The sequence below is a fragment of the Protopterus annectens genome, chromosome 6.part0 (genome assembly GCF_019279795.1).
Source record: "Protopterus annectens isolate FY-2018-M chromosome 6.part0, PAN1.0, whole genome shotgun sequence".
Lineage (NCBI taxonomy): Eukaryota > Metazoa > Chordata > Ceratodontiformes > Protopteridae > Protopterus > Protopterus annectens.
Window position 1 is genome coordinate 1,469,450,026 of NC_056737.1, and position 15,802 is coordinate 1,469,465,827.

Genomic DNA, 15,802 nt, shown 5'->3' on the forward strand with positions numbered 1-15,802 from the left:
ATTTTGCCAGCAGGAATGCAAAGGTCTTTGACTGTTTTGTCAGCTAAAATTAGACAGAGTTATAAAGTTACTAACTCTTCTAATAATATTACCCTGAATCCTGCTTTGTTTCCATGGCAGGAGCATTGTCAATGTAATTCAACAAACAGAACAGCTAGTAAGTTTTTAAATGTTACCTTTGATCCATTTGCAGGGGATATAGTTTTGGCAAATAATAACTTTGCTGCTAAAAATAATGTTAACCCTCTTTTGGACAAAATGGAAAGAAGTTTGAATTATCAGGCACTTCATGTAGAAAAGAAATATTTTGAATACTCTATTAATGCTGGCATTGTACCTAAGGGTCTTTGTTTTTTAAAACTACCTATTGGAGTCTCTATGGGCAACCCATTTTTTAAGGAGCTATCTACTTTCTTTGACAAGGGTGGTAAAGACTTTTTAAAACATCTTATTAAAAACAGTACTATTTTGGCAGAATTATGTTTTCCTGACAAAGTTGGATGCCACCATTGGTGAACTTCTTATTAATTGTCCAGACTCAAGATCTGAGTATGAGCAGCTGATTAAAAATGTTGAACAGTATGAGCAAATAATAGTTCAACGTAAAACTAAAAAAATCAACAGGAACTGGCAGCATATGCAGGGGTTAATGTTTATTGTGATTTTGTTCCCCTTCCTTCTAGACCAGGCAAAGAAACAAGACCAAATGTTATTAAGGAGGCCCAGCCAGCAGTACACGCAGGTAGTGGGTCTAACACCACTCTTCCACCTTTACAGCCAGAGATGGGATCATCAGCTGTTAGTGGTTTGGATTCAGCTTCTGTGAAGTTGCAACTAATGTGGCTCATTCAGTAGAGCAGTCCAGCTTTAAAGGTGATGTTATGGTGTGCACAATGGGTTCAACACATTCATACTTGCTCCTGCACTGCTGGAACCATAAGTTTTCCTCTTTTTTCCCCAAGGGAATTTCAGTGGGAAAGCAAAAAGGAAATGCAGCAGGAGCAGGGAATATCAGACATGCAGCAGAGGGCAAAGTACAGCTTGGAAGTAACATTGGCTGTCCTTCTGTGAGTTCTAACAGTGAAAATGTACTTTCTTCACATTTTTTTTCAACTGAAAGTAAATAAGAACTTAGTTCTGTTGCTGTTGGACTGGGTAATTCTATCTCAGTTTATAATTTGTCTGATTTTTAACATTTCTGATGAGCACATTAAATTGTTGAAACTAGAACTTAATTTCCAGCCCAGTAGGAGGGCAAATGTTACAAAAACTCTAATAGAACTCAAGCTCTATACTCATAAGTTAAATTTAAAATATATATTGAATGATGTCGGTCACGGTTATTCTAATTTTTTTGTCAAAGCCGTCCACCTATAATCCTGGTTTAGTGATACTGTAAAAGCCTTTGAGGCTTTCTGTGAAAAAAAATATTAGAAGTATGTTACAAAATAAAAACAGAAAAATGTTTTATAAATTAAACCTTAATGAAAAGAAAACTAGAAATTTGTAGAAATTTGTTCAATAACATACCACCTCCTAATAAATGCCCAGGTAACATATGAACACAGTAGGGTTGGATTGCAAAATAATCCTTACAAAGGCCAGGGTAGTTGTTATCCTAGCATATATCCATGACCCCATGAAACTATGAAATAAATATAAATGTAAAGAGTAGGAAATGAATGTACTTTACTTAAAAAAAAAGGAACTGCAGAATCAGATAGAGAAATGGTGTTACTTTACACTACTGTAGTGGAATAGAAATACTTAACCTTTGTGGGATGCTCTTTGATGACCATAAGAGCTTTGTTTCTACTATCTACAAGGGTGCAATATTGTATTGTCGATATGTGATATAATCATGTTTCACACAGTGTGGTTTCACAATTTCTGCCTATTAACTCTGCTTCTTTTAAATGCTAGTACCGCAAGTGGCATGAAACAGACTAACAGAAACATCGGGTACCTTGGACCTGTGGAATCAGCTAGCATGCTCGATTTAACTGACTGACACTTTGAGTACTTCTTTAGGAAATTCGTAAATTTCTGTTTTATAGGAGAGTTTTGTAGGAACACTTCAAGCATTTGTTGATGCTAAAATGTTGACTTTCTCAACTTCTTTAATTTTACATTTTTGTAGGTTTTATTTTTTTATGTCTTTCTTCTGGCTTTAGTTTAAACTCACCCTTTCATGTGTTACTAAATCATTTTGAATAATGAACAATACATAATATTCAAACGTAAATAATTTAGGAAATAAAACAAACTATAGACAAGTGAGAGTTAGTCATTTTATAGTATTTTTATTTAGCTAAATAAATAAAAATATAATTTTAAATGAACCAAACAACCCAAAAGCGAAAATGGAGAAAGTGAAAATAGAAAACACCCAGACTAGATGAACCGATACCTCTCAACCATACAGAATTCCTCGGTATTTATCGGTTTTGAGGGTAAAATAATGGGGTGCCACAAATTTCCAAGTGGCCCCTTTAATTCCAGATTTCACTAATGGATGATCTGCTTCTGTTGTAAGTTTGTTGAGAAAGGAACTGACTGTTTTATCTGCTGGGAATTATTGCTATCTGTACTGACGTTCAGCGTTTATTTTTAAATAAATGTTATGGAACTGCTGGCTAGCTTGTGTGTTCTGAATGCAGAAGAACCGCTGAAGAGTAGAATACCTCTGCTGTTTGTAAATCCGTGGGTGGAACTGCTAGTTTGCTGTTGGCATCTAGTTACAACAGAACATGGTAATGGTGTAAGCTTATTTTATTTATCTGCTTCTCTTCTTTTGCTGCCGGCATCTAATACTTTGCTACTGCTGTTAGCTTGTTTGTTGATATAGGTTCATATGCACAGATCTGTTATGGAATGGAACTGTACCATGGAACACTTTGCTGTCAGCGTTAGAAATAGAACAGAAGGTGAACATGGTGGTGTATTGTATTTGTAGTAGTTGGCATCATCTAGTTAAACAGAACGTTACAGCCCTTTATTAATCTGCTTACGTTACAGTCCTTTATTAATCTTCTTTCTTTTCATGGAGGCTATCTGCTGTGTGTGTACAGCCTGAGTTTTTTTTTTTTCACGGAGGTTATCTGTTTTATTTTATATGCTTTCAGCTTTCAGTTGATTTTATTAGAGATTGTTTGCTGCTTTTGCTTTCACTGAGGTTTTTTTCAAGGAGGTTTTCTGCTATCTGTGTACAACCATTTATCTGAGCTGAATCTGCTTTCTTTTCAGTCTGCTGCTTTTGCTTTCACAGATAGGAAGTTATCGTGTTTCTGCTTACAGTCGAGTTTGCGAAAGTTATCTGCTGTGTTTCAGCCAAATTCAAGTTTATTTGCAGATTTATCTGTGTGTGTGTGTGTGTGTGTGTGTGTGTGTGTGTGTGTGTGTGTGTGTGTGTGTGTGTTCACACCCCTTTATTTTATTTATCTGCTTTCTTTTCACGGATGTTATCTGCTATGCTGTGTGTGTACAGCCCGTTTATTTCTTTTTCACAGAGGTTATCTGCTTTATTTTATAAGCTTTTCAGTTTATTTTATTGGAAGTTATCTGCTGTTTTTGCTTTCACAGAGGTTTTTTTTCAAGGAGGTTCTCTGCCGCTATCTGCGTACAACCATTTATCTGGGTTAAATCTGCTTTCTTTTCATTCTGCCGAGTTTATTTTATTGGAGGCTCTGTCTGCTGCTTTTGCTTTCAAAGAGCGGAAGTTAGTGTTTCTGCTTACAGCTAAGTTTGCGGAAGGTGTGTGTGTACGTTTATAAGAACTGCATCTATGTGGGCATTCAGCAATACTTTCTCTGCCTTGCACCCACTGAGTACTGGGATATGTTCTGGCTCACTATGTGACCCTAAAATGAATAAAGCAGGCATCCAAGAATGAATGATTGAATGACCAATTTAACTTGTAAATGTCTGTCTGATTCTTTTCCTTCCTTCCTTCATTCTAAGTTTTCAATTTTTCTCCATTCCACTTTGGATTTAGAAAGTTTCTCCACAAAGACGCCAAATGTACTTGTTTTCTTAAGAATTCAGTTAACTGATTAAATGCTTCCTTCTAAATTTTACTTTTGGTAAAAGCACTCAGTTCCTCCAAAATGTGCTACCATATTCCTTCCCCTCTCATTTCTACCATCCCTTTCCTTTCTCCCTTTTTTCTTTCTATTGCTATTGTCAGTCTTCATTTGCAAATACTGTAAATAATGTCACAATATGCAGCCTAAAAATGAAAGCAAAAATATTTGTTCTTATCCTCCCTAACTACGTTAATATGTGAATTCTTTACATCTGCAAATCTTCTTCTTTCATAATGTTTGTGTAGGTCACTAACTTTTTTCTTATACTATAAAATCTGTTTATTAATTTTTTTTTCTGGTTTGTAAACACTGGTCTGGGATGAAAAGGTCCAGTAGGACCAGTGCTCTACCACAGAAAACAAATATAAATAAAGTAAATAAAATAAATACATATATTTTATATCAAACCTGTCCAACAAACTCCGTGTTTCTGCTTACAGCAGAGTTTGCTGTGCGTGCCCCAGTTAAGAATAACTGGTAGTTAGCATTACACAGAGCAAGAGCCTGAATTACCCATATCTGGGTTGAAATGTGGGAGGAAACCCATACAAACACAGGGAGAACATGCAGACTCTGCACAGAAGGCACCTCAGCTGAGAATTAAACTGGAGAATTGCTTGCTGTGAGGCAACAACACTACCACTTTGCCATCCATGCAGCTCCTAACTCTGGTCTGTTCCTCTTAAAATTTGCGGTACTCTAGCAAATTAGTGAGAACTGGAATTTACTAAATCATGATAACCATTTATGTTTCAGTCTTCCTATCTTTCAGAGAATGCATGGTAATTTGGCTACACATTTTATTCTAGCAACTTTCCAAGATTATACAAGCAATGTTTAAAATGGTCCCTGGTTATTGGGCTTTTGTCCCCCACAATAAATGTTGGCTTTGTGCTGCAAAGCTGAGAGAGATAGTTGAGTGTCGAGTGATTTTACAAGGAGCTGAAAGCTTCAGGGGAAGAGAAGTTTAATGCTGCTTATGCCAAGTCTGCTTGTATTGTTAATAGCATAACAGGTAGTACACTTACTTTTGATATAGAAGGCTGTGGGTTCTACTCTCACAGATGGATTGCTGATCCTGTACTGTGGTGTACTGTTAAAGGCGGTGGATGCTGCAGTCCTGAGAATGTCTTCCTTTGAAGGAGATAGTTAACAGGTTCTTAATTACTAGGTAACTAGTACAATGCAAGCTTAACTGGAATTAAATCATCATCCTTTTTTTTTTCTGATTTTCTACATGGGGTCTGCTGTTACTTGTCAGCTTTCAACATCTCTCTCAATTCAATGCAGTTAATTTTAATTTTATAAAAGACAACTGTATTTTAAATTTTATACAAGTTCAAAGTAAGATACACATTCAAATGTTTAAAACAGTATTCTGGTTATATTTTGTGTTTATTATTTTGCCCGTTCAATTTGTGTTTGATATCCCACAATTCCATTGGAGTGGGTGGGGTTACATAATTAAATATTCAAATTGTATGCTAATCAGCGTACAGATTTGTACCTATTTTTCACAGCCTTTGTCCAGATTTTTGATGTTTCCAGGTTGAGAGGTATGAGATGAAGCAATATTAGTTTATTGTTAAAGCTCTTACCCTTTTTTAAATAAATTTGGATTTTGCACAATAATACTTGGTATTACATCTGATTGTGCGTTTCTTCCTCTGCCTGAGTGCTTTCTATTTTTTAAGAATATAATTTTGTATAATATGTTTATTTAGCTAAATAAATAAAAATATAATTTTGTATTGCTGCATTGTGGAGGATAAACCTTTACCATCAGAATCAAAACTGTATATCATTATTATCCTATTCAAAATGCCAATGAATAGTAAATGTAAACATTTTATTTACTAAAGACAGAGATCAAAAACATTATTTATTTCAAGTGTTACCTTGCATCAGTCCATACTATCCGATTTTCAAGATGGTCTACAGTGAGTCCATTAGGCCAGGCTCCGGTTTCCATATCTTTGTAAATTATTTGCCTTCTTGATCCACTCATAGAGGCTGATTCTATACGAGGAAAGTTAGCATCCCAGTCCGTCCAAAAGAGAAGGCTAGGAGAAAAGAAATTACATATATTTGTGTGTGTGTGTGTGTATATGTGTATATATATATATATATATATATATATATATATATATATATATATATATATATATATAAATATAACTTTTTATCTGGCGATACGCAAACAATAGAATAACATTGAAGTGCTCCATTAAAGTGCACATTGCAAGATATAAAACTGTAACTAAATTCATACACAACCTAATGTCTGGATTCAAATATTAAGAACAGAAAAAAGCAAATGCTTGTTAACCATTTACAAGTGGAAGTATTATAATATAACCCTCCTTAATACTGCAGTACATGTTTGTGAAGATTGCATATGTAATAAGCAGCTATGTCCCATTTATGATATGAACATAAGCACAACCATAATCATAATTTAAATATAAAAGTGAAACGTTTAGGGATATCATCAAATAAATGTATTCTACTGTCAGTGGGTGTTCTTTGCACATTAGAAAATTGCTTGCATTTATCTAGAAGAGCACAAAGGTTGCTAGGGATAAAGTTGATGTTTTTTGCCTGTATCTATGTCATGAACTTATATCTCCAGACAGTGTACAGTATGCATATTAATGTGGTATGCATTCATTATTCCTGCTAATTCTTTTGCTTAAATCATATAATATTAATGGTGTAGGAAAGACTAAAGATTAAAGCACATTTGTCATAGAGTTAATACTCCATAGATCCATTGATTATCTAAGCCTTTTACACTGATAAGTGTCACATTGATACAAGGTGAAGAGAATAGGACAGACTGTCCTGTCTCCAGCACATTCTGTGGGACCTCAAGGCATTTTTGGGTAAATTAAGAAATATAATCCATTATCTGTGCATGGATCTGTTTTATGGAGTTTGGTCTGTGTGCTGTACCTGATATGTCTCCATTGATAGGTACTTGTGGGATCTTTCACAACGTGCCCAAGCCAACCACATGTGATTTCTCTAAACAGAGTGGAGCACCACCTTTACTCCAAGATACTCACAAGTCATGACTATAGGAGGCTACAGGGATAGAATTTGATAGTTATATCCCATGTTTCATCCTATGAATAAACTTTTACCTCACCACTGCCCGCAATGCATTAGAATGCTTGCGGTACTGTTGCCTGTACATCCATCAACTGGTCAATCTCCTGATCCCCTCTACCCTCAGTAATGGATAAGACTCCAAATTCCATGACCTCCTCTATAATGAATTATCTTCTTCTTCCTCACCTGCAGAAGATAGTCTACTCTTTCTTAGGAGAGAACTACAAACTCTGATTGGGAGGTGAGGAGTTTCTCACAGTTGCTGTGTATTTATCAATGAATCACTCCAGTGCAAGCTGGAGCTCATAGTCACTTTAAGAGAACAGAACAATGTCATCTGCAAACAACAAAGATGATACCTTGTGTCTCTAGACTAGATACTCTGTATGTTTTGTATCTTAATGTTCTCTCCATGAATATCACAAACAGGAAGGAAGATGAGCCATAGCCTTGATGGAATCCCATGCCCATCTTGAAAGTATCAAACCTAACCATCTGAATGTCTACACAGGTCTCATTTCTTAAATGCAGAATCTAAACTGCATGATTCAGCAGTATTATGGCACTATACCTTTAAATTTATTTTGCAAGATAGCTCAGGGTACACTGTCAGATGATGTCTCCTAAACCATATATAACTTGGTTTTGTAGGCTTCCATGACCACTCCAATATATGTGTAAGCAGAAATAGTTGATCACTTGATCTATTGCTCCTAAAGAACCAGAAATATGACTTTTTGATTGTCTCCTTCCATCTCCATGGCATATTCTTTTCCAGGGAAGGTAAGGAATAAGATCCTTTATAACTGTAACACTCAGTCGTCTATGTCAAGTTTTGAAAATGATCACTACCCTTATTTGTAAATAATAGCTACTACCCAGTCATTCCAAGCAACATAAAAAGGTGTGCTGGCATTAAACCCCAAATAAAGTGAACAACCTTCAGCATGTACTGCTGTATCACTTCCACTCCTGCAGCCTTACCACAACAGAACTTTATAAATTATATATGCTCTATACATGGATTTCTTTAGCGGCTACTCTTACACATTTGCATACTTTCTGTAATACTCATTACTCTCTTTATATTCTTATATTCATACCTACTTCTGTGTCTGTGGAACTGATATTTATATTGTATACTTTCTTGATAAGTCATATTTGTTCAGAGGCTCCATTGTAAGATGAATCTACCCCACTGCACCTCCTTTAACAAAATAAAAATAAATGTGCAAGCAAAAATAAAAAAAAAAAACAAATATTACATTGTTTTTACATTGGTAATGATGAACTCTCAGAATAATAATAGATTCAATCAGCTGCACTAATTACTTCCGTGATACATGGACAGCATCTGGTTTAAAACCCAAGTTAAAGTCAGTTTCAAAAACAGACACCTTTTGACTTTATGCAGTGTGCCCCATGCAGTGTCAGTTCTGATGTAAAACAAGGAATGTTATACTATTCAAATTATTACTGCAACTACATAACGCATACTAACTGAAGCAAATAAAGTAGAAATAAGATGAAAAGTGCTTTCTGATACTCTTAAAAAAAGCAAGGGAAAATAAATTTGTCACAGGCAATGAACTTTGTCTTCAGTAACAAGAAAGTGGTCTCAGTAGTGTTTTGAACCTTTAGTGTTTGTACTGAGGATGAGAAAAGGTATGCACTGTAGTGTCTGAATGGCAGAGCAACGTGTTCATGCTTGATATAACACAAATGCTGTTAAGGGCTACATAAAGTTTTATAGCTGCATATTGTTGGCTAATTAGGTTTTATGTCTATGACACTGCTGTTCCTAATGCAGCTGGTTTAGCATGCAGTGTTCTTCATTGGGGTGCTAATAGAGGTCCCCCATGGATGTTTATAGGCATATGGAGATTTAAGTGCTTCATGGATAAGAAATCTTCCTGTAAAGAACATACAGTGCATGATAGTGTGTAGATAAACTAATTTAATGAATAATCGTGTACAGAAATTACTTTTAAATTAGTTTTGAATACAACTAATTTAATTTAACTTTTTAATAGCTACAGTTGCTCATTTTTTAATAAGTAAATGTATGTTTTGTAAAAGAGGTACATTTAATATAACCTAGAGGATTCTATTTATTTATGTTCATTTCAACATAACAAAGCTTTCTTTCATTTGCATGACAAATACATTTGTCATGAAAACTGGTATTTTAAGCAGCATTTGCTTCAAAGAAGTCAGAGGAATATACTTATTACCTCGCTGCCTATGCAACACAATATAAAAGTGATCTGGTCTTTTTTTTCCCGATGTTTTATTATCTTTTCGTATTATGTCATTACCGTGCATCACTTGTTTGTGTTCTAGCATTGGAATTGCTTGTAAACATGGGCTGTTTGTCACTACCAGCTGTACGTTTACATTGAGATTTCTTCCTTTCTGCTGATGCAGCCATGTCTTATTAATGCATCTGCATTGAAGTCATAGTCGACAAACAAAAGAGGGAAAGTTGTCTTTCCTGTGTACAGCATTGGTTAAAGCAATTTTGCTATGTTTTGTTAATTGCCAACTTACTGTACTTCCTTAATTTGACATTTATTTATGTTATTAAATTGTGGTTATCTGTTGAGTTGTATATTAAATGAATAAAAACAGATCAGATACTGCAGGTGAACTTAGCCAAAAGCACAAGAAATAATCTGCCTGTAGTGTTGAGCAGGAATCCACCTGGCTATTCGTTAAGGTTTGGCAAAGACATATTTTCAGTTTTGTGTCTGTGGTGATGATGTGCAATGGTGTTCTGAATGAATCTGTTGTGCTTTTTGTACTTAGCTCTCAAAAGCTTCAAAGCAAACTACAACAAGCAAAGCACACCAGCTTAGCAATATAGGGCAGATAGTTCTTTAAAACCTCAACAAGAAAAACAATACAAAAGCAGAGCCATGGTGTTATTCTAATGATAGATATTGCAGAACTGCATTTAACTGTAGTAAAAACATGTGCTAAAGCATGAACTGTGTGTGAACAATGAAGAAGCATGAACTGTGTGTGAACAATGAAGAAGCATGAACTGTGTGTGAACAATGAAGAAGCATGAACTGTGTGTGAGCAATGAAGAAGCATGAACTGTGTGTGAGCAATGAAGAAGCATGAACTGTGTGTGAGCAATGAAGAAACATGAACTGTGTGTGAGCAATGAATAAGCAGTGTTCTTTTCTTCATTGTAGTTTTCCCTCTGTCATGTGACGACCATATTTACAAGACAATTCACATGCTTTAGGCACAGTTGAGATATCTACAGGTATTTTAGAGCACTGCATTTTAGAGCACTGCATTTTGGGTCTATATCAGCATTTCAAAAATTTAATAGTTCAAATCACTAAATATTGACCTGAAATGATCGAACTATTAAATTTTTGAATGCCGATATATAAAAAAAAAACCCTAAAGGGTGTAGGCAGGGGGGCAAGTCCCCTGCACCCCCCACACCCCCGCTATTTAAATATACCAACTCTGAGATCACACTACATTGTAGTAAATGGAAATGTCCCCTTACAGAGATTTCTGTTTACCCGTTCGATGTTCTGCACTTTCAGCATTCTCGTGTCGACAATATCATATTCGATATTGTCTGCGTTCGAGATGCTGATAGGAACCTCTGCATTTTAAGTAGGCAATCATTGGTTGTGCAATAAATTCACACTTAGTTTTATTTAATTTATAGCAGTTATACGCTAGCTGATATTATTACATGATTGTTTTATTTGGGTGTTTGCTGCACATCAAAGTTCATTGATTCATCATTCTTACAGCTTGCTTATACTGAGTAGGTTCACTACCGAAGTAATGATTGCAGTGAGAATATCAGAAGGAATTACTTTTCTAATACTGTCATTGCTTGAAAATGTTATATTATCATTCTGTTTGTCATATTTTTTTGGTAAAGCACTGCAAAGCTCAGAGTGTAAATATAGCTTGAATCCGAGTTTCAAGCTTCATGTCCTTCAAATAATGCATGTAATATAAAACATGTTGTTCTAGAAATAAAGTTGTATCATAGATTTTCTTTTATCTCCTTATTTACTTTTCTCTTTGTCCAGAATTATTGCAATATCATGGTGAGAGATACTGATGTTGAACTTAGTATATTTATACAGTATGTTTTCATTCATTTTATAATGGCTTTTGCTTTGAGCTTTAATTATCAACAATGTATGACATTCTCATACTTCGCAACCTTTTAGCACTCTAATTCTGGACAAAGTCAACAATGTTTGCATAAAGGCCCACAATCCAGATCAAATTTTATAATATTAATGTTATAAATTTAGAAAATTGCTAGAATAATGGTTTTGAATGACTATATTTTACAAATGATATGAAGTCCAAAAATGTAAATGTATCAGTATTTAATGACTTCAGACCTCAACGATTTGCCAGAAACCAACAAATTACATGAGGAACAGATCAAAATATAAGGCAAAAATCCTGAACATCCTTCAAAAAACTGTGCAGCTGAGAGATATGGCCATTCTTAGCATGTTGTCTGAATATACACACACAACTTGATGTCAGCACAACAGTTAGGGAAAAGTGAGGAATATTTAGAAGAGAAAGGGCTACAGCAATAGATGAAGTTCTAATGCTGTTATTAATTTTATAACAGAGCAACAGATTTTTCATTAGCACTTTTTTGTGATGGATGTGAACTGTAAAATGACAGTGAGTGGACTTGTGCTATAATGCTATAATGACAGTGAGTGGACTTGTGCTATAATGCTATAACTGCAGTCAGTAACAGGTATCATGTTTCACAACACTAACTATGCAACAAGCGCATTTTAAGTTTTAAGATCAATGGTGTATGACAAGACAGACTATGGAATCGTGCTATCCCAATATTCAAGCTCTGTGCTGATGGCTGGGAAGGAAACAGCACCACAGAATTAAGCATGTCAGATAGAATGATATTAAACCAACTCAGCATACATACATGCACACACAGGCACACACACACCCACACATGCTCACAAACATACTCGCATTAATTCTCTTACATAAAAAAATTGGCATGTATACAGTCATGCACACACATACACTCATGTATATTTTCTTGTAATGCATGAAAACTGCAAGCTTTATGTGAATATCAGCTTTTTAAACTGTATCATAATAATTTTAGTTGCTGAACTTACATGTTGTCGAAGTCAGCTGTGGCAGACACCAGTAAATAAATAAATAAATACATACATACATTCATACAGTGGATATAAAAAGTGTACACATCCCTGTTAAAATGCTGTTTTTTATGATATAAAAAAATGAGACCACGATAAATCATTTCAAAACTTTTCCCACCTTTAATGTGATCTATAACCTCTACAATTCAATTGAAAAAAAAAAACAAATCTGTTGGGGGAAAAATATAAACAATAAAAAACTTACAATAAGCTGGTTGCATAACTGTGCGCACCCTTAAACTAATACTTTGTTGAACCACATTTTGATTTAATTACAGCATTCTGTCTTCTTGGGTACACACTTGCCATCAGCTAAAGAGACTCTGACTAACCCCAAGTAAAGTTCAGCTGTTCTAGTGGGATTTTCCTGACATTTACTCAGTTGCCTGCTACAGCAAAAGCCATAAGTTCAGAGAGAGCTTACAAAGCATGAAAGGGATCTCATTGTTGAAAGGTATCAGTCAGGAGAAGGGTACAAAAAAATTCCACAGCATTGGATACCAATGGAACACAGTGAAGACAGTCATCAAAAAGTGGAGAAAATATGGGACAACAGTACATTGCAAAGAAATGGATGTCCCTCCAAAACTGATAAAAAGACAAAACAAAAACTGGTCAGGGAGCCTGCCAAGAGAACTACAGAAACACTGAAGGAGCTGCAGGAATTTCTGGCAAGTACTGGTTGTGTACTACATGTAACAACAATCTCCAGTATTCTCCATATATGTAGGCTATGGGGTAGGGTTGCAAGACGGATGCCTTTTCTTACACAGAAAAAGTCCAGGCCCGGCTAAAATTTGCAAAATAATACATCACGTCTCCCAAAAGCATGTGTGAAAATGTCTTATGGTTTGATGAGACCAAGGTTGAACTTTTTGGCCACAATTCCAAAAGGTACATTTGACGCAAAAACAACACTTTGCATCACCAAAAGAATACCACACCCATGGTGAAACATGGTGGTGGCAGTATCATGCTTTGGGGTTGCTTTTCTTCAGCTGGAACTGGGGCTTTAGTCAAGGTAGAAAGGTAGAGGCCCAAAACCTTCAGGCGTCTGCTAGAAAGCTGAAGATGAAGAGGAATTTCATCTTTTAACACAACAATGACCTCAGGCATACATCCAAACTCTTCAAACGAATAACTTCACCAGAAGAGAATTACAGTTTTAGAATAGCCCAGCCAGAGCCCAGACATAAATGCAATAGAAAATCTGCAGGGTGACCTGAAGAGGGCTGTGCACAAGAGATATCCTCGCAATCTAACAGATTTGGAATGCTTTTGCAAGGAAGAGTGGGCAAATATTGACAAGTCAAGATGAGCCGTGCTGATAAACTCCTACGCGAGATGACTAAATGTAATTAAATCAAAATGTGCCTCAACAAAGTATTAGTTTAAGGTTGTGCACACATATTCACCCATGTTATTGCGCATTTTATATTTTTTATATTTTTCCCCCTAACAGATTTGTTTTGTTTTTCAATTGAATTGTACAGGTTTTAGGTCACATTAAAGTGGGAAAAGTTTTGAAATTATTTATTGTGGTCTCCTTTTTTTTTATATCACAAAAACCTGGCATTTTAACAGGGGTGTGTAAACTTTTTATATCCACTGCACATACATACATAAAAGTACCAGAAACTTAAATGTCTACAACACAAAATAATAAGTACAGTAAACAGGAAAGTACAGCAAGTAACACAGTACAGCCAGCACAGTTTAATTACATAATAAAAGTTAAAATTATAACATAAAAGAGAAGAAAACAATTCTGGTCACATTTCTTACAGGTGAATAATACCTTTGCTAACACCATTTCCCATCAGCAGTCCATAAGCACAAACAAAGAAGAAAGTGGGAAGGCTACAGAGATCATTGCAGAGAAAAAGCTCACAGCATCTTGTATACTATTTACACCACAAAGGGGTTACTTTTCAGCCATGCTCAGTGAGGTCCTCTCTCAACTGTTCTTAATTGTCTTACCTATAACATTTTATTTCTGGCAAAATGTATTTATGAGTTAGCTGAATAAGAATGATGTTATCTAGAAACATTGTAATGTCATGAGGAAGGGACCAAAGACTTTTAGATTGAAATTCCCAAAATGATAAGCTTTTTATTTACCCATATCATCAATAAGATACTGAATAAATTGAAATTATTAGGGTGATTGATAAGTAACTAAAAGGTAAATAAATTATTCGACAGCTGGATCAAAATTGGATGAAGATTTGTCTTGTGTAATTAATCTGTTACCAGACCTGGCATCAAAGTATAGTTATAGCCACTGATGAAGTAGTGGATATTCCTCATAATTTACAAAAGTTCCTAGTAGCATGAACAAATGTATGTGAGCAGGCATCTGATTATAGCAGACTAAACTCAGAACCTTAATTCTGTACCTTCATGCCTTCTTGGCCAGAACAGTATTCTGAATGGTCATATCTGATTGATTTTCTATAAATAATCAGTGGACTATTATAATATTACAGTTGACAGCATGGTGTTTGCAAAGGACATTTTTCATGGTTCCAGACAACTCTGTGTGAGACCTTCATCCTATACACAGCAATCCAAGCATTCCAGGGAAGACCAGTCTAGGGAAGCAATAGCAGGTTAGATGGTGTGTCGAGAAGTCTGGAGTCCAGGAGAATGAAGAAATAAAAGTCTGTCACTTTTCAGAAAAAGAAAATGCCATTCTTAGACATATTATCAACTTGCTGTTGAACAAAGATGAACGAACATTAAACCAGCCCTCAAGATAGTTACACTTGCTATTGCTGATGATTTTATCAAATGGAAGTGCAAGTTAATAGAATTTAAAAAAAATATTTAGCAGAAGGAATGAGCAAGGAATTTTCCCTAACTAGCTTACATATTGAGAGAGCTTTTGACTCTTCAGATTGGAACTACTTGTTTAAAACTTTAGAAACATTTGCATTTCCAGAACAATTTACTGGAATAGTAAAAAAATGTAAAGAGACTCCAAACCATAAGTCAAAATTGGATCTTACATTTCTCAAGGATTCGCTTTAAACAAAGGCACAAAGAAAGGGTGTCCTTTGCCCCTACACCATTTGTATTAGTTACTGAACCCTTAGCTGATGGTATAAGAAGCAATGGAAAAATTGAAGGATTCTCAGTTAATAAGGATTGTCAATCAAAAAATATAGCTTTTTGCAGATGATGTATTACTAACTATAGGAGATTTACATTATTCAGTCAAGGAAATGGATAAGTTGGAAACTATCAAGAAGTATCAGTGCTAAAATTTAATAAGAAGAAAATTGAAACATTACTGTTGAATCAATTACAGATAGTAAGTTTAAATATAAATGTATGAATCTATCAATATGTGAGTCTGATTATTAGCAGCAGTTCATAAAATAA

General features: G+C 35.1%; 1 protein-coding gene across 1 annotated transcript in view; it reads right to left on the bottom strand.

The window, feature by feature from the left end:
• LRP1B (LDL receptor related protein 1B) overlaps nucleotides 1-15,802 on the bottom strand; it is a gene marked incomplete at its 5' end in the record, with an annotated part of 5,941,474 nt that overhangs the window by 4,444,787 nt on the left and 1,480,885 nt on the right. Inside the window, one exon of the mRNA XM_044073672.1 lies at nucleotides 5,984-6,148. Within this exon, the coding sequence (XP_043929607.1) occupies nucleotides 5,984-6,148 (165 nt within the window). The remainder of the gene's footprint in view (nucleotides 1-5,983; nucleotides 6,149-15,802) is intronic.